This window comes from Elephas maximus, chromosome 12 (assembly GCF_024166365.1).
Source record: "Elephas maximus indicus isolate mEleMax1 chromosome 12, mEleMax1 primary haplotype, whole genome shotgun sequence".
Classification (NCBI taxonomy): domain Eukaryota; kingdom Metazoa; phylum Chordata; class Mammalia; order Proboscidea; family Elephantidae; genus Elephas; species Elephas maximus.
In genome coordinates, this window is record NC_064830.1 from 56576667 (window position 1) to 56597662 (window position 20996).

The window sequence follows — 20996 nt, forward strand, 5'->3', positions numbered from 1 at the left end:
CATTGTGCTAGAGGTCCTAGCCAGAGCAATTCGGCTAGACAAAGAAATAAAGGGCATCCGGATTGGCAAGAAGGAAGTAAAATTATCTCTATTTGCAGATGACATGATCTTATACACAGAAAACCCTAAGGAATCCTCCGGAAAACTACTGAAACTAATAGAAGAGTTTGGCAGGGTCTCAGGTTACAAGATAAACATACAAAAATCACTTGGATTCCTCTACATCAACAAAAAGATCATCGAACAGGAAATCACCAAATCAATACCATTCATAGTAGCCCCCAAGAAGATAAAATACTTACGAATAAATCTTACCAAAGATGTAAAAGACCTACACAAAGAAAACTACAATGTACTAGTGCCAGAAACTAAAAAGGACCTACTTAAGTGAAAAAACATACCTTGCTCATGGATAGGAAGACTTAACATAGTAAAAATGTCTATTCTACCAAAGCCATCTATTCATACAATGCACTTCCGATCCAAATTCCAATGACATTTTTTAATGTGATGGAGAAACAAATCACCAACTTCAAATGGAAGGGACAGAAGCCTCGGATAAGTAAAGCATTACTGAAAAAGAAGAAGAAAGTGGGAGGCCTCACTCTACCTGATTTCAGAACCTATTATACAGCCACAGTAGTCAAAACAGCCTGGTACTGGTACAACAACAGGCACATAGACCCATGGAACAGAATTGAGAACCCAAATATAAATCCATCCACATATGAGCAGCTGATATTTGACAAAGGCCCAGTGTCAGTTAATTGGGAAAAGATAGTCTTTTTAACAAATGGTGCTGGCATAACTGGATATCCATTTGCCAAAAAATGAAACAGGACCCATACCTCACACCATGCACAAAAACTAAGTCCAAGTGGAACAATGACCTAAACATAAAGACTGAAACGATAAAGATCATGGAAGAAAAAGTAGGGACAACCTTAGGAGCCTTAATACAAGGCATAAACAGAATACAAAATATTACCAAAAATGACGAAGAGAAACCAAATAACTGGGAGCTCCTAAAAATCAAACACCTATGATCATCTAAAGACTTCACCAAAAGAGTAAAAAGACCACCTACAGACTGGGAAAGAATTTTCAGTTATGACATCTCCAACCGGGACCTGATCTCTAAAATCTATATGATTCTGTTAAAACCCAACCACAAAAGAACAAACAACCCAATCAAAAAGTGGGCAAAGGATATGAAACACACTTCACTAAAGAAGATATTCAGACAGCTAAAAGATACATGAGAAAATGCTCTCGATCATAAGCCATTAGAGAAATGCAAATTAAAACTACGATGAGATTCCATCTCACTCCAACAAGGCTGGCATTAATCCAAAAAACACAAAATAATAAATGTTGGAGAGGCTGCAGAGAGATTGGAACTCTTATACACTGCTGGTGGGAATGTAAAATGGTACAACCACTTTGGAAATCTATTTGGCATTTTCTTAAAAAGTTAGATATAGAACAGTACCATACAACCGAGAAATCCCACTCGTCGGAATATACCCTAGAGAAATAAGAGCCAATGACTGCCCTGACAGGGAGCACAACAGAGAACCCCTAAGGGAGCAGGAGATCAGTGGGATGCAGACCCCAAATTCTCATAAAAAGACCAGACTTAATGGTCTGACTGAGACTAGAGGAATCCCGGCGGTCATAGTCCCCAAACCTTCTGTTGGCCCAGGACAGGAACCATTCCCGAAGACAACTCATCAGACACGGAAGGGACTGGACAATGGGTTGGAGAGAGATGCTGATGAAGAGTGAGCTACTTGTATCACGTGGACACTTCAGACTGTGTTGGCATCTCCTGTCTGGAGGGGAGATGGGAGGGTAGAGAGGGTTAGAAACTGGTAAAATTGTCACGAAAGGAGAGACTGGAAGGGCTGACTCATTAGGGGGAGAGTAAGTGGGAGTATGGAGTAAGGTGTATATAAACTTATATGTGACAGACTGACTTGATTTGTAAACGTTCACTTAAAGCTCAATAAAAATTATTTAAAAAAGCACTAAATTCAAACCCATCCATAATTACACTGAATGTAAATGGACTAAATGCACCAATAAAGAGACAGAGGGTGGCAAAATTGATTAAAAAACACTATCCATCTATACACTCCCTACAAGAAACACACCTTAGACTTAGAGACACAAACAAAAACTCAAAAGATGGAAAAAAATATATCAAGAAAACACCAGTCAAAAAAGAGCAGGAGCAGCAATATTATTTTCTGACAATATACACTTTAAAGTTAAATCCATCATAAAGGATAAGGAAGGACACTATATAACGATTAAAGGGACAATACATCAGGAGGATATAACCATATTAAATATTTACACATCCAATGACAGATCTGCAAGATACATAAAATAAACTCTAACAGCATTGAAAAGTGAGATAGCTCCACAATAACAGAAGACTTCAACACACCACTTTAAGTAAAGGACAGACATCCAGAAAGAAGCTCAGTGAAGACACAGAAGATCTAAATGCCATAATCAACCAACTTGACCTAACAGACATGTACAGAACACTCCACACAACAGCAGTCAAGTGTACTTTCTTTTCTAGTGCACATGGAACATTCTCTATAATTGACCACATATTAGGTCATAAAGCAAGCCATAGCAGAATCCAAAACACTGAAATACTACAAAGCATCTTCTCTGACCATGACAGAAAAAACAGGGAAAAGAAATCAAACACTTGGAAACTAAACAATACGCTGCTCAAAAAAGACTGGGTTATAGATGACATAAAGGATGGAATAAAGAAATTCATAGAATCAAATGAGAATGAAAACACTTCCTATCAGAACCTTTGGGACACAGTGAAAGCAGTGCTCAGAAGTCAATTTGTATCGATAAATCCACACATAGAAAAAGAAGGGCCAAAATCAAAGAATTATCCCTACAACTGGAACAAACAGAAAGACAGCAACAAAAGAAACTCTCAAGCACCAGAAGAAAACAAATAATAAAAATCAGAGCAGAACTAAATGAAACAGAAAACAGGAAACAATTCAAAGAATTAACAGGACCAAAACCTGGTTCCCTGAAAAAAATCAATAAAATTGATAAACCATTGGCCAAACTTACAAAAGAAAAACAGGAGAGGAAGCAAATAACCCAAATAAGAAATGAGATGGGCAACATTACAACAGACCCAACTGAAATTAAAAGAATCATATCAGATTACCATGAAAAATTCTACTCTAACAAATTTGAAAACCTAGAAGAAATGGATGAATTCCTAGAAACACACTACCTACCTAAAATACTACAAAAAGGTGTAGAACAACAGAATAGATCCATAACAAAAGAAGATATTAAAAAGGTAATCAAAAAACTCCCAACAAAAAAAGCCCTGGCCCGGACAGTTTCACTGTAGAATTCTACCAAACTTTCAGAGAAGAGTTAATACCAATACTACTAAAGATATTTAATAGCATATAAAAGGATAGAATTATCCCCAACTCATTCTAAGAAGCCAGCATATCTCTGATGCCAAACCAGACACAGGCACCACAAAAAAAGAAAACTGTAGACCGATAGCCCTCATGAACTTAGATACAAAAATCCTCAACAAAATTCTAGACAATAGAATTCAAAAACAGATCAATAAATAATTCATCATGACCAAGTGGGATTCATATCAGGTATGCAGGAATGGTTCAACATTAGAAAAAACAATTAATGTAATCCATCATATGAATAAAACAAAAGACAAGAATCACATGATTTTATCAATTGATGCAGAAAAGGGATTTGACAAAGTTCAACACCCATTCATGATAAAAACTCTAAGCAAAATAGGATTAGAAGGAAAATTCCTCAACATAATAGAAGGCATTGATACAAAGCCAATAGTCAACAACATCCTAAATGGAGAGAGTCTGAAAGCATTTGCCTTGAGATTGGGAAACAGACAAGGATGCCCTTTATCACCACTCTTATTGAACATTGTGCTGGTATTCCTAGCCAGAGCAATTAGGCTAGATAAAGAAATAAACAGCATACAGATTGGCAAGGAAGAAGTAAAAGTATCTCTGTTTGCAGATGACATGATCTTATACACAGAAAACCCTAAGGAATCCTCAAGAAAATTACTGAACCTAGCAGAAGAGTTCAGTAGTGTATGAGGATACAAGATAAACATACGAAAATCAGCTGGATTCCTCTACACCAACAGTAAGAACAACGAAGAGGAAATCACCAAATCGATACCATTTATAATACCCCACAAGAAGATAAAATACTTAGGAATAAATATTATCAGAGGTGTAACAGACTTATACAAAGAAAACTACAAAACAGTTCTAGAAGAAACCAAAAGAGACATAAATGGAAAAACATAGCTTGCCCACAGATAGGAAGACTTAACATTGCAAAAACATCTACTCTACCAAAAGTGATCTATAGATACAGTGCAATTCTGATCCAAATTCCAATGACATTTCTTAATGAGATGGAGAAACAAATCAGTACCTTCATATTGAAGAGAAGGAGGCCCTGGATAAGTAAAGCATGATCGAAAAAGAAGAACAAAGCAGGAGGCCTCACTCTACCTGATTTTAGAAACTATTATACCACCACAGTAGTGAAAATAGCCTGGTACTGGTACAACAACAGATACACGGACCAATGGAACAGAATTGAGAAAACAGATATAAAGCCATCCGCATATGAGCAGTTGATATTTGACAAAGCCCCAAAGTCAGTTAAATTAGGAAAAGACAGTCTTTTTAACAGATGTTGGTGGCATAACTGGATATCCATTTGCAAAAAAATGAAACAAGACCCATACCTCACACCATGCATGAAAACTAACTCAAAATGGATCAAAGACCTAAATATAAAATCTAAAATGATAACAATCATGGAACAAAAAATAGGGACAACGTTAGGAGCCCTAATACACGGCATAAACAGAATACAAAACATTATTAACAATGCAAAAGAGAAACCAGGTAACTGGGAGCTCCTAAAAATCAAACACCTACGCTCATCCAAAGACTTCACCAGAAGAGTAAAAAGATTACCTATAGACTGGGAAAAAGTGTTTAGCTATGACATTTCCGATCACTGCCTGATCTCTAAAATCTATGTGATACTGTAAAAACTCAACTACAAAAAACATATAACCCAATTAAAAAGTGGGCAAAGGATATGAACAGGTACTTGACTAAAGAAAACATTCAGGTAGCTAACAGATACATGAGGAAATGGTCATGATCATTAGCCATTAGAGAAATGCAAACCAAAACTACAATGAGATTTCATCTCACTCCAACAAGGCTGGCATTAATCCAAAAAACACAAAATAATAAATGTTGGAGAAGTTGTGGAGAGACTGGAACACTTATACACTGCTGGTGGGAATGTAAAATGGTAAAACCACTTTGGAAATCGATTTGGCACTTCCTTAAAAAGCTAGAAATAGAACTACCATATGACCCAGCAATCCCACTCCTTGGAGTATACACTAGAGAAATAAGAGCCCTTATATGGGCAGTGTTTCATTCTGTTGTGCACAGGGTCGCTATGAGTCAGAATCGACTCAACAGCACCTAACAACAACAACAACACACGAACAGATATATGCACACCCATGTTCACTGCAGCAGTGTTTACAATAGCAAAAAGATGGAAGCAACCATGGTGCCCATCAATGGATGAATGGATAAATTATGGTATATTCACACAATGGAATACTCTGCATTACTAAGAACAGTGATGAATCTGTGAAATATTTCATAAGGTGGAGGAATCTGGAAGGCATTATGCTGAGTGAAATTAGTCAGTTGCAAAAGGACAAATACTGTACAAGACCACTATTATAAGAACCCAAGAAATAGTTTAAACAGAGAAGAAAATTTGAGAGGGGGGAGGGAAGAAGGGAGGGAGAGAGGTATAAACTAATTAGATAGTAAAAAAAAAAAAAAAACCCAGTGCCGTCGAATTAGATAGTAGATAAGAGCTATTTTTGGTGAAAGGAAAGACAATACACAATACAGGAGAGGTCAGCACAACTAGACTAAACCAAAAGAAAATAAGTTTCCTGAATAAACTGAATGTTCTCATGGCCAGCGTAGCAGGGTGTGGGTTTGGAGACCATGGTTTCAGGGGACATCTAAGTCAGTTGGCATAACAAAATCTACTAACATTCTGCATCCCACTTTGGAGAGTGGTGTCTGGGGTCTTAAATGCTAGCAAGCAGCCATCTAAGATGCATCAATTGTCTCAACCCACCTGGACCAAAGGAGAATGAAGAACACCAAAGACACAAGGTAATTATGAGCCCAAGAGACAGAAAGCGCCACATAAACCAGAGACTACAACAGCCTGAGACCAGAACAACTAGATGGTGCCTGGATACAACTGATGACAGCCCTGACAGGGAACACAGCAAAGAACCCCTGAGGGAGCGGAGAGCAGTGGGATGCAGACCCCAAATTCTCATAAAAAGACCAGGCTCAATGGTCTGGCTGAGACTAGAAGAACGCCGGTGGTCATGATCCACAGACCTTCTGTTAGCCCAAGATAGGAACCATTCCCAAAGCCAACTTTTCAGACAGGGGTTGGACTGTACAATGGGATAGAAAAAGACACTGGTGAAGAATGAGCCTCTTGGATCAAGTAGACACATAAGACTATGTTGGCATCTCCTATCTGGAGGGGAGATGAGAGGGCAGGGGGGGTCAGAAGCTGACAGAATGGACACGAAAAGAGTATGGAGAGAAAGTGTGCTGTCTCATTGGGGGAGAGCAATTACGAGCATATAGCAAGGCATATATAAATTTTTGTATGAGAGATTGACTTAATTTGTATTTTTCACTTAAAGCACAATTAAAAAATAAAAAACAGTGGAAACAGGGAATTACAGATTGTTAGATAGCTGATATCCTGCTAGCTAAATCTGCCCAGAGCCAACAGGTTGAGGCAAGCAGCAACATCTCAAGCTGAAAGCCGCCCCATCTAGTGCAGCTAAGCAGCAGCGAATCTGCACACATATCCAGGACCAAACAAGAGCAACACTATACCTGTGAAAGTGTAAACTCCCAACCCACCAGGTGAGCACCTTAACCCTTCCCCCATCAGAGTTTAGTGGCTGAGGAGCACCCCCTTCTCTTCATCTATCCCCCTCCCTGCTCTGACACAGTCCTATGACATTCAACACCACCATGCCCCTAACTAGGGAACTCTTGGTCCAGTCCAGAGTCACTCCTTTGGCCAACCACTGCTGTAGGGGGTCCACAGACTTGTGGCACCCTTCACTCCCATTGATCACCTGCACCAGTGCCTTGCTGGCTGACCCGGCACAGCACACTCTCATTAGGAAAAAAAAACAGGCAGAGCTAATAGCTGAAGCACGTTTTCATCTGTAGCAGCCAAGTAGGAGCTACATATATGTGACATTCATCACCGCTTCATCCCCTAGGCCTGTAGCTCTCAGCAGGCCTGAGGCTCTCGGCCTGGCCTTTGGCCAGCCACTGCTGTAGGGGATCCACAGACTTGTAGCACCCTTCACCCATGCAGGTCACCTGCACCAGTGCCTTGATGGCCCACCTGGCACAGCATGCCCTGATTAAGACAGAAAGGCAGGGCTTCTAGTTGAAGCCCATTTTACCTGCAGCAGCCAAGTAGGGGCTGCAAATCTGGAGCATTTAACACTAGCCAACTCCCTAGCAAGGGGACTCATTCATTCACACTGGGAGCCTGAGAGCCGGCAGTACCACCCACCCCACCTAACTACCCACAACAGGGGCCTGAGACTTAGTAGCAGCCCCCAATCCCTCCAGCCAATGGTACCAGGTGCCCAAGGATCAGCTGCACTACACCCCACCCCCCTAGGCACTCTAGCAGATGGGGCATGCCCTCCATCCAAGCACCTGGGCATACTTGAGAGCCCCCTGCCTTGACCCACATATCACCCCTCTGCAACCAGAGACCTGTGCCTGCTCTAAAAAACCCCATGCAGCCCTGTCCACCCAGGACTGTAGGTGAGAGTCTCTGTACTACATACTAGGTGATCGATGACCTGGGCTTCTATGCCCCAACCAACCAGTAAGCACTGCAGCACACACAACATCCAACCCAATTACCAGGGAGAACACCCCCTGAACCCACAGCCAGCTCACCAGTAGGACAGATCCATCACCTCACTAAAAATGCCACCTACTTCTTGACAGCCCCACAACAAGAGTGAACAGACTCTCAGGCTCACACATCTAGTAGTTACTCCGAACACCTGAAGACAGGAGGTGAGAGCTTCAACGGGGCCAGATTATGATTAGAGTGGCATACACATACCCAGCCTACCTGGACATATCAAAAAAAAATTTAGGACACAGAAAACAAACAAACAAAAAAATAAATGTAATAACTCATTGACGCCTTGGAGACAACAGTCAAATCACATGAAGAAGCAGAACAAGATGGTTCCTACAAGTGACCAAAATAAAGAACCAGAAAACCTTCCAGAGGAAGATAAGGCATTGGAGCTACCTGATAAAGAATTCAAGAGACTAACATACAGAGCTCTCCAAAGGATCAAGGAGATCAGGAAAACACAGACCAAACCAAGGAAAACACAGACAAAGCAACAGAATACTTCAGGAAAACAATACAAGAACAAAATGACAGAATAAACAGGCTGCTAGAAACCATACAAAAACAGCAACTTGAAATAAAAAAGATTAACAATAAAATTTCAGAATTAGACAACTCAACAGAAGGTCATGGAAGCAGAATTGAGACAATGGGAACCAGAATTAGTAAGATTGAAAATACTCCCTTGACACAAATTGGTCTGAGGAAAAATCAGAAAATGAATGAAGAAAAATGAAGAAAGCCGAAGAATTATGTAGGATGCTATCAAGAGGAAAAACCTATAAGTGATGAGAGAATCAGAACGGGAGGATAATGGAAAACACAGAGAGAATTGTCGAGGATTTGCTGGTAGAAAACATCCCTAATATCATGAAAGACAAGAAGATACTCATTCAAGAAGCTCAACAAACACCATAAAGAATAAACCCCCAAAAAAGTCACCAAGACAAACCATAATCAAACTTGCCAAAACCAAAGACAAAGAAAGAATCCTGAGAGTGGGTGCAATAAATGAAAAGTCATCAACAAAGGAGAACCAATAAGACTAAGCTCTGATTACTCAGCAGAAACCATGAAGGCAAGACAGCAATGAGATAATATATGTAAAGCCTTGAAGGAAAAAAAAACTGTCAGCCAGGAATTATATATCCAGCAAAATTGTCTTTCAAATATGATGGTGAAATTAGGTCATTTCCAGATAAACAGAAGTTACAGAAATATGTAAAAGCCAGGCCAAATCACAAGAAATATTAAAGAAAGCCTCTGGTTAGAGAAGCAACTACATCACACAAAAATCCAAGACTAGGACACAGGACAGATCAACCAGATACCAAACCAGATATGGAATTCACAAAAACAAACCAAAGCTAAAAGACTGAAAATAGGGAACCAGAGATGTCAATATGTAAATGATGACAATGTCAAAACAAAAAAGAGGGAACATACGGTGTAGTCATAGAAATTCCAGACGGAAAGGAAGTCAAGGCGATATCAAGAAATAAAAGACTGGTTTAAACTTAGAAAAATAAAGGTAACTTTCAAGATAACCACAAAGGAAGCTGACAAACCTACGCATCAAAATAAAAAAGAAGAGTCAGGGCCCAGGTGGCAGAGCAGTCAGACACTTCCTATGGTCCCTCTTACAACAAACACCCAAAAAAAAAACAAGTGAATCAATTCTATACGGCAATCTAAAATGGCAAATCTATATGGCAATCTGAATTTCAAAGTTATAATCGAAGAGTCAGGCTGAGGGGCAGGAGAAGGGAGATATGGTTCAGAGGCAGTGAGGAGCTGCCAGACCTCACCCAGCAGAAACTGGCACCCCGCAAGCCAGGTCAGTTAGCATTCACAGTGAGGCAAACAGTGGTGCTCAGGATGCATTTTCCACATCAGGATACACCAAGTGGCAGAGAGACTAATCAAGCCTCCAAAACCAGTGAAAAGTGGCACACAATTGGCAAAAGATAAGCATATGCATCTAGCATACACGGCAGACCAAAAAACACCCCTTTGGAACATCTAGCTCAATTAACATGACATAGTTTATAAAGGAAATGTGCTACATTCTACTTTGGTGAGTAGCATCTGGGGTCTTAAAAGCCTGTGAGTGGCCATCTAGAATAATCCACTTTGGGAACAAGGAAGAATGAAGAAAACTAAAAATACAAGGGCAAGATTAGTCCAAAGGATTAATGGACCACATCTACCGCGATCTCCACCAGACTGAGTCCAGCACAACCACTGACCACCACTGACTGCTCTGACAGGGATCACAATAGAAGATCCCAGACAAAGCTGGAGAAAAATGTACAACAAAAGTCTAACACAAAAAGAAAGACCAGACTTGCTGGCCTAACAGAGACTGGAGAAACCCTGAGAGTATCATCTCTGGACACCCTTTCACCTCAGTAATAAGTCACTCCTGAGGTTCACCCTTCAGTCAAAGACTGGACAGGCCCATAAAACACAACAAGACTAACAGGGCACACCAGCCCAGGGGCAAGGATGAGAAGGCAGGAGGGAACAGGAAAGCTGGTAATAGGGAGCCCAAGGTTGAAAAGGGAGAGTGTTGACATGTCTTGGGGTTGTTAACCAATGCCATAAAACAATATGTGTACTAACTCTTTAATGAGAAACTATTTGTTCTGTAAACCTTCATCTAAAATACAATTTAAAAAAAGAGAAAAAATAAACACACACACCTTTGTCAAAAAACCTCTCTCCCATTTATCTGCCCCCTCCCTGCTTTGCACCGGGTCCCAGGCCAGCTTCAGAAATCGCCACATCCCCTGGGCCAGAAATAGGCCCCATCACACTCCCAGAGCCATTCTCCTGGCCTTAGAGAGGGAACAAACTAACAAACAGGAAAAAATAATCTGCCCACTTCCCTAAACTGGGAACTCAGAGCAGAAACAGCTCCTTTGCCTAAACACAGACTTAAGTGGTCCACAGACTTTGAACGCCTTTCACATCTGCACAGACATGTCTGGGCCCATTTCAACAGCATAGGTCCTCATTAGCACAGTACAACAGGGTATATGCCTGAAGTCTAACCTCAACTGTATCAGGTATATGGTGGAGAGGCAGGTTTGTGACATTTGACGCCACTCTCCCAATTAAGCAGGCTCCTCACTTACCCACATCAGGGGCCTGAGGATTGGTGGCTCCACCATGCCACCTAGACACCTGTGACAGGGGTACAATAATAAGTGGTGCCTCCCAGTCCTTACAGACAACAGCACTGGGTGCCTAGAGTCTGGCTGCAAAAACCTACCCACCTAAGCACTCTAGTGAACAGGGACATGCTTTCCTCCAAGACACTCAGGGGCAGCTGTCAGCACCCTGCCTTGCTCAGCACATGACCCCTTACTGCAGCCAGATACACGTGCCTACACCAACCACCCGTTGGTCTAGGACTGTAGGTGAGAGCCAGCACCACATATTTGGTGACTGACTATCTGGACATCTGAGCTGAATCCATGCAAGAAAAGTAAATGGGGTCCTGGGCTCACATATCTAGTAACAGCTCTAACCACCTGGTGACAGAATGTTAGAGCTTCACAGGCAAAAATAATCAAACTAGCTCACACAAGCAACCTATTTTGGGCATATCAAAACAAGAAGCTAGGAAACACTATGTAAACATAAAATAAATAAATATAATAACTTACTGATGGCTTGGAGACAACAGTCAGTATCAAAGCACATAGACAGGCAGACCATGATGGCTTCAGCAAGCTCCCAAAACAATCAATAAATCTTCCAGAGAAAGAGAAATTCTTGGCGTTACCAGAGGTAGAATACAAAAGATTAATATACAGAACTCTTCAAGTGATCAGGAAGGAGATCAGGCAAACTGCAGAATGAGCCAAGGAAGACACAGACAAAGCAATGCATGAACTTAAGAAGATTATAGAGGAGCATAATGACAAATTTAACAGGTTGCAAGAATGCATAGACACCAAACAGAAATCCAGAAGACTAACAATGAAATTTCAGAATTAGACAACTCAATAGAAACTCACAGGGGCTGAATTGAGGCAATGGAAGTCTAAGAATTAGTGAGATTGAAGATAAACCACTTGACACCAACTTACTTGAGGAAAAATCAGATAAAAGAGTTTAAAATAATGAAAAAACACTAAGAATTATGAGGGACTCTATTAAGAGGAATAACTTATGAGCGATTAGAGTACTAGAACAGGGGGGATAACAGAAAATACAGACAGAATTGTTGAAGATTTGTTGGCAAAAAACTTCTCTGATATCGTGAAAGATGTGAGGATATCTATCCAAGATACTCATTGAACTCCACACAAGGAAGATCCCAAAAGAAAATCACCGAGACATATTATAATCAAACTTGCCAAAACCAAAGATAAACAGAGAATTTTAAAAGTGACTAGGAATAAACAAAAAGTCATCTAAAAAGGAGAGTCAGTAATACTAAGCTCGGACTACTCAGCAGAAACCATGCAGGCAAGAAGGCAATGCAATGACAATGCCAAGCCTTGAAGGAAAAAAATTGCCAGCCAAGAATTATATACCCAGCGAAATTGTCTCTCAAATATAATGGCAAACTTAGGGCATTTCCGGATAAACAGAGCTTAGGAAATTTGCAAAAACCAAACCAAAATTACAAGAAATACTAAAGGGACTTCTCCAGTTAGAAAATCAGTAACATCAGCTAACAACCCGAGACTAGAACACAGGACTGAGCAACCAGATATCAACCCAGATGTGGAAGTCACAAAGATAAATAAAAGCTAAAATACTGAAAAGAGGGAAACACAGACATCAATATGCAAAAGATTACAAAATTAAAACAAAAAAGAGGTACAAAAAAACGCAGTCATAGATCTTTCATGTGGAAAGGAAGTCAAGGCAATATAGAGAAATAAAAGATTGGTTTAAACTTAGAAAAATAGGGGTAAATATTAAGGTAACCAAAAAGGAAACTAACAATAGTACACATCAAAATAAAAAACAAGAAAAACAAAGACTCAGCAAATACAAAAGCAACAACAATGAAAAAGAGGAAAAGGAAATACGTAAAGAAAAACAACACAGCACAGAAAATTAAGTGGAACAAACGAACTGTCAACAACACACAAAAAAAGACATGAAAACGACAGCACTAAACTCTTACCTATAATAATTATGATGAATGTCAATGTACAAAATGCACCAATAAAGAGACAGAGACTGGCAGAATGGGTAAAAAACATGATCCATGTATATGCTGAATACAAGAGATACACCTTAGACTTAAAGACACAAACTAAAACTCAAAGGATGGAAAAAAATACATGAAGGAAACAACAATCAATAAAGAACAGGAGTGGCAATATTAATCTCTGACAAAACAGACTTCCAAGTAAAAACCAACACGAATGATAAGGAATGATTAGAGGGTCAATACACCAGTAGGGCACAACCATAATAAATATACACGAACCCAACAACAAAGCTCCAAAATGCATAAAACAAATTCTAACAGCATCAAAAAGAGAGATAGACAGCTCCACAATGAAAGTAGGAGACTTCAACACCCCACTTTCCATGAAGGACACAAAATCCAGAAGGAAGCTCAGTAAAGACATGGAAGACCTAAATGCCACAATCAACCAACTTGACCTCATAGACATATACAGAATACTCCACCCAGCAGTCACCAAGTATACTTTCTTTTCCAATGCACATGGACCATTCTCCAGAATAGACCACATATCAGGCCATAAAGCAAGCTTTAACAGATACCAAAGCATCAAAATATTACAGAGCATCTTTTCTGGCCATAAAGCCATAAAAGTAGAAATCAATAAGAGAAAAAATAAGGAAAGAAATCAAACACATGGAAAATGAACGACATCTTGCTCAAAAACTACTGAGTTATAGAAGAAATTAAGGACAAAATAAATTCATAAAATCGGATGAGAATGAAAACATATCCTGCCAGAATCCTTGGGACACAGCAAAAGCAGTGCTCAGAGGTCAAATTAAAGCAATAAATGCACACATTCAAAAAAGAAGGGCCAAAATCAAAACATTAACCTTACAAATTGAAGAAATAGAAAGAGAGCAGCAAAAAAAGCTCTCAGGAACCAGAAGAAAGCAAATAATAACAATTAAAAAAAAAAACCAATGCCATCAACTAGAGCAGAATTAAATGAAATAGGGAACAGAAAAACAATTGAAAGAGTTAACAAGATCAAAAGCTGGTTCTCTGAAAAAATTAACAAAGTCAATAAACCACTGGCCAAACTGACAAAAGAAAAACAGAAAATGAAGCAAATAACCTGAAAAAGAAATGAGATGCGTGATATCACAATAGACCAAACTGAAATTAAAAGAATCATAAAAGAATAATATGAAAAAATGCACTCTAACAAATTTGAATACCTAGAGGAAATGGATAAATTTCTAGAAACACACTATCTACCCAAATTCACAGAAACAGAGGTAGAACAACCAAATAAACCTATAACAAGGGAGAGACTGAAGAGATAATTTAAAAACTCCAAACAAAAACCCTGGCCCTGATGGCTTCACTGCAGAGTTCTACCAAACTTTCTGAGAAGAGTTAACACCACTACTACTAAAAGTATTTCAGAGCATAGAAAAGGATGGAATACTCCCAAACTCATTCTATGAAGCCAGCATAACCCTGATATCAAAACCAGGTAAAGGCACCACAAAAAAAAAAAAAAAAAAAAAAAAATTACAGACTAATATCCCTCATGAATATAGACACAAAAATCCTCAACAAAATTCTAGCCAATAGACTTCAACAACATATCAAAAAATAATTCACCAGGACCAAGTGGGATTCATACCAGGTATGCAGGGATGGTTCAACATTAGAGAAACAATCAATGTAATCCATCACATAAATAAAACAAAAGATAGGAACCACATGATCTTATCAACTGATGCAAAAAAAGGCATTTGACAAAGTCCAGCACCCATTCATGATAAAAACAAACTCTCAGCAAAATAGGAATAGAAGTGAATTTCCTCAACATAATAAAGGGCATTTATAAAAAGCTAACAGCCAACATCATCCTAAATGGACAGAGTCTGAAAGCTTTCCCCTTGACAACGGGAACCAGACAAGGATGCCCTTTATCGCCACTCTTATTCTACATTGTTCTGGAGGTCATAGCCAGAGCAATTAGGCTAGAAAAAGAGATAAAGGGCATCCAAATTGGTAAAGAAGAAGTAAAAGTATCTCTACTTGCTGATAATATGATTTTATACACAGAAAACCCCAAAGAATCCACTAGAAAACTACTGGAACTAACTGAAGATTTCAGCAAAGTATCAGGATAAAAGGCAAACATACAAAAATCAGTTGGATTCCTCTACACCAACAAAGAGAACTTCGAAGAGGAAATCACCAAATCAATACTATTTACAATAGCCCCCAAGAGGATAAAATACTTAGGAATAAATCTAACCAGAGACATAAAAGACCTATACAAAGAAAACCGCAAGACAGTACTGCAAGAAACCAAAAGAGATCTACATAAGTGGAAAAATATACCTTGTTCACGGATAGGAAGGCTCAATATTGTAAAAATGTAATTCTACCCAAAGTGATCTACAGATACAATGCAATCCTGATCCAAATTCACAGAGAATTTTTAATGAGATAGAAAAACAATTCACCAACTTCATATGGAAAGGGAAGAGGCCCTGGATAAGTAAAGCATTGCTGAAGAAGAACAAAGTGGGAGGCCTCACATTACCTGATTTTAGAACCTATTATACTGCCGAAGTAGTCAAAACAGCCTGGTACTGATACAACAGATAGACAAGCCAATGGGACAGAGCTGAGAATCTAGATGTAAATTCATCCATCTATGAGTAGCTGATATTTGACAAAGGCCCAAAGTCTGTAAAATGAGGAAAAGACAGTCTCTTTAACAAATGGTGCTGGCATAACTGGATACCCATCTGCAAAAAAAATGAAACAAGACCCATATCTTACACCATGCATAAAAACTAACTCAAAATGGATCAAACACCTAAATATCAAATCTAAAATGATAAAGATCATGGAATTCAAAAAGAAGAGACAAATCTGTAAGTCCTAATACATGGCATAAACAGTATACAAACCATAACTCACAATGCACAAACACCGGAAGAGAAACTAGATAACTGGGAGCTCCTAAAAATCAAAGATTTATGCTCACCCAAAGATTTCACCAAAAGACTAGAAAGACAACCTACAGACTGGTAAAAAAAAAAAAAAAATTGGCTACTGCAAATCTGATCGGGGACTATTCTCTAAAATCTACAAGGTACTGCAAAACATCAACAACAAAAACACAAATAACCCAATTAAAAAATGGGCAAAGGATATGAACAGACACTTCACCAAAGAAGACATTCAGGCAGCTAACAGATACATGAGGACATACTCGATCGTTAGCCATTAAGAAATGCAAATCAAAACTACTATGAGAGATCATCTCACCCCAACAAGGCTAGCACTAATTCAAAAAACACAAAATAATAAATATTGGAGACGTTGTGGAGAGGCTGAAACACTTCTACACTGCTGGTGGGAATGTAAAATGGTACAACCACTTTGGAAATCAATTTGGTGCTTCCTTAAAAAGCTAGAAATAGAACTACCATACGATCCAGCAATCCCACTCCTGGGCATATATCCTCGAGAAATAAGAGCCATCATACAAATAGATATATGCACACTCATGTTCATTGAAGCGCTGTTCACAATACCGAAAGATGCAAACAACCTAGGTGCCCATCAATGGACGAATGGATAAGCAAATTACGGTATATTCACACAACAGAATACTATGCACCGATAAAGAACAATGAAGAATCAGTGAAACATATCATAACATGGATGAATCTGGAAGGCATTACGCTGAGTGAAATTCGTTAGTCACAAAAGGACAAATATTGCATGAGACCACTATTATGAGAACTGAAGAAAAGGTTTAAACACAGAAGAAAATATTCTTTGATGGTTACCAAGGTGGAAAGGTTGGAGAGGGGTATGCACTAATTAGATAGCAGGCAATTATCTTAGGGGAATGGAAGGATGACACACAATACAGGGGAAGTCAGTACAAGCGGACTAAACCAAAAGCAAAGAAGTTTCCTGAATACAACCAAACACTTCAAGGGAAAGAGTAGCAGGGTTGGGGGTCTGGGGACCATGGTTTCAGGTGACATTTGGTTAATTGGCATAACAAAATGTATTAAGAAAATGTTCTGCATGCCACTTTGGTGAGTGGCGTCTGGGGTCTTAAAAGCTAGCAAGTGGCCACCTAAGATGTATCAATTTGTCCCAACCTACCTGGAGCAAAGGAGAATGAAGAACACCAAAGACACAAGGTAAATATGAGCCTAAGAGAGAAAAAGGGCCACATAAACTAGTGACTCGATCAGCCTGAGACCAGAATACCTAGATGGTGCCCAGTTACCACCAGTGACCACCCTGATGGGGAACACAACAGAGAGTCCCTGATGGAGCAGGAGAAAAGTGGGGTGCAGATATCAAATGCTAGTAAAAAGACCAGACTTAATGGCCTGGCTGAGACTGCAGGACAAGATGGCTCCCGGACACTCTGTTAGCCCAAAACTAAAACCATTCCCAAAGTCAACTCTTCAGACAAAGATTAGATTGGACTATAAGACATGAAATAATACTCGTGAAGAGTGTGCTTCTTAGTGCAAGTAGATAAAAAATGGGCAGCTCCTATCCAAAGGTGAGATGAGAAGGCAGAAAGGGACAGGAGCTGGTTGAATGGACACAGGAAATCTGGGGTGGAAAAGAGGAGTGTGTTGTCACATTATAATGAGAGCAACTAGTGTCACATAACAATGTGTGTATAAATTTTTGTATGAGAAGCTAACTTGACCTGTAATCTTTCATTTAAAGCACAATAAAAAAAGAAGAAAAACACAGACTCAGGAAATATACAATCAACAATAATGAAAGAGTTGAAAAAGAAAATACATAAACGAAAAGAACTCAGCACAGAAAATGAAGCAGAATAAAGAAATGCTCAACACCATAAAAAAAAAAAACACTATGACAAATGACTATAGTAAGCTCATACCTATCAATAATTATACTGAATGTAAATGGCCTAAATGCACCAGTAAAGAGACCGAGTAGCAGAATTGGTTAAAAAAAAAAAAAAGATCTATCTATATACTGTCTACAAGAGACACAATTTAGACACAAAGACATAAACGAAAACTCAGAGGGTGGAAAAAATACATATCAAGAAAATGGTAACCAAAAAAGAGCAGCAGTGGAAATATCAATCTCCAATAATCCACCACAAAGGATAAGGAAGGACAATGTATAACGATTAAAGGCTCAATACACCAGTAGGACATAACCATAATAAATACATACACACCCAATGTCAGGGCTTCAAAATACGTAAAACACACTCTAACACCATTGAAAAGATAGACAGTTCTACAGTAATAGTAGGAGACTTCAACTCATCACTTTTGGTGCAGGACAGAACAATCAGAAAGAAACTCAATAAAGATACAGAAGATCTAAATGCCATAATCAACTAACTCAACCTCATAGATATATATATACAGGACATTCCACCCAACAGCAGCAATGTATACACTCTTTTCAAATGCACAAGGCATATTCTCAAAAATAGACCAAATTTTAGGCCACAAAGCAAACTTCAACAAAACCCAAAACATCGAAATAACATCCTTTTGATTTCAATGCCATAAAAGTAGAAATCAGTATCAGAAACAGCAAGGAAAAAAAAATACAGATAAACTCAACACCTTGCTAGAAACAAATGTATAATAGAAGAAATCAAAGAGGGAATAAAAGAATTCCTAGAATCATCTCGGGGGTTTTCAATTGGCATAACATAGATTATAAGGAAAGTATTCTACATCCTACTTTAGTGAGTAGTGTCTGAGGTCTTAAAACTTGTGGTCCTGCACAGTCTGGACAAAGAAAAATGAAGAAAACCAAAGACACAAGGGAAAGATTAGTCCAAAGGACTAATGAACAACAACTACCACAGCCTCCACCAGACTGAGTCTAGAACAACCATCATAGCCGACTACTCTGACAGAGATCACAATAGAGGGTCCCAGGCAGAGCTGGAGAAAAATGTAGAAGAAAATTCAAACTTACAAAGAAAGACCAGGCTTACTGGTCTGACAGAGACTGGAGAAACCCCAAGAGTATAGCCCCTGGACACCTTCTTAGCTCATTACTGAAGTGACTCCTGAGGTTCACCCTTCAGCCAAAGATTAGACAGGCCAGCAAAATGAACAATAATATACGTCTTGAACCCTGTATATGAGAATAAATGGGCACACCAGCCCCAAAGCAAAGACAAGAAGGCAGGATAGAACAGCAACGGGATGAACGGAAATGGGGACCCCAAGGCAGAGAAGGGGAGAGTTTTGACACATCTCAGACTTGTCAACCAATGTCACAAAGAAATATGAGTATTAATTGTTTAATGAGAAACTAATTTGCTCTGTAAACTTTCACATGAAGCAAAATAAAACACCAGGAGACGGAGACAAGATGGCAGAATAGACAGTCGCTTCCATTGAGCCCACTTTACAACAAAGACCCAAAAAAACAAGTAAAACAAGTATATTTGTGACAAGCTGGGAGCCCTGAGCATCAAAGGCAAGCTTAGACAATGAACTGAGGGGCAGGGGAAAGAAGAGACAGTTCAGAAGCGGAGAGGAGTTACCAGACCTGAATCGCAGGGAGCCCTCAGGCAACATTCCCAGAGCAGCGGAAGCAGCGGCCGCAGCAGGCTGGTACTAGCATTTGGCTGCAGTTTCCTCAGGGAGAAGCAGCCAGCCACACAACCCACTCACACCTCCGGAAACGAAGGAGAATGGCGCTCTCGGCAAAAGCTAAGTACTTGCATATATTTTACCGCCCCCACCCCCAAGCCAGCTTCAGCGGCTGAATACCTAGGCCTGAGATAGACCCTGGTGAGCACCTGGAGCCATCCTCCCAGCCTTAGGGAAGGAAAAAATTTGCAACTGGGGGAACAGATAATTTCCTAGCTCCATTAACTGGGGAAGCTCAGGACAGAAGCAGCTCCTGCCCAGGCATAAACCATCTGTGGACCCTGAACAACTTTCCCTTCTGCATGGACCTGTGTGGGCCTCCTTCAGGAGAATAGGCCCTTGTTGGCAAATGCCAACCATTTCAGCGGTGCGGTGGAGAAGTGGGTGTTTGACATTTGACTTTGCTTTGCCTATTAAACAAGGTCTTCACCTACCCACAACAGGGCCCTAAGGACTGGTGGCACCACTTGGGTACCACCGGCGACAGGGGTCTAGGGATAACTGGTACCTCCCAGTCCTTACAACAAAAACATTGGGTGACCATGGTCCCTCTGCAGAGCCCACCCACCAGCCCGCTCTAGGGAACAGAGACACGTTTTCATCAGAGACACATGGGGGTTGGTTCTCAGCCCCCAGCCTTGTTCAGAGCGTGACTCCCTGCTGCAATCAGATACAGGTACATAAGCCAATCATCCCTGCCCCTCTAAGACTGTAGGACAGAGCCTGCACCACACACTTGATGATCAGATACCTGGAAACCTAAGCAGAATTCATACAAGAAAACTGAATGGACTCCTAGACTGATATGCCTGATAACAGCTCTAGCCAGCTGGGGGCAGGACACCAGAGCTCAAAGGCGAAAATAATCAAGCTAGCTCACTCAAACAACCCATAGGGGTATACCAAAACAAAACAAAGCAAGCAGCTACGACACAGTGAGCAAGCATAAAGTAATACAATAACTTATAGATGGCTCAGAGACAACAGTCAATACC

At 39.8% G+C, this 20996-nt stretch overlaps 1 protein-coding gene across 5 annotated transcripts in view; it reads right to left on the minus strand.

Annotated features, from left to right (window-relative positions):
- Positions 1 to 20996, minus strand: part of WDR72 (WD repeat domain 72) — a 970312-nt gene that overhangs the window by 535298 nt on the left and 414018 nt on the right. The window contains exon 1 of one of the 5 annotated variants that reach the window (XM_049903400.1): positions 1691 to 1994. The exons of the other annotated variants lie outside the window; for them this stretch is intronic. Coding sequence (XP_049759357.1) covers positions 1691 to 1717 — 27 coding nt within the window. The 5' untranslated portion in view covers positions 1718 to 1994. Of the gene's footprint in view, positions 1 to 1690; positions 1995 to 20996 lie in introns of those variants that run through there. 5 annotated transcript variants of the gene reach the window in all.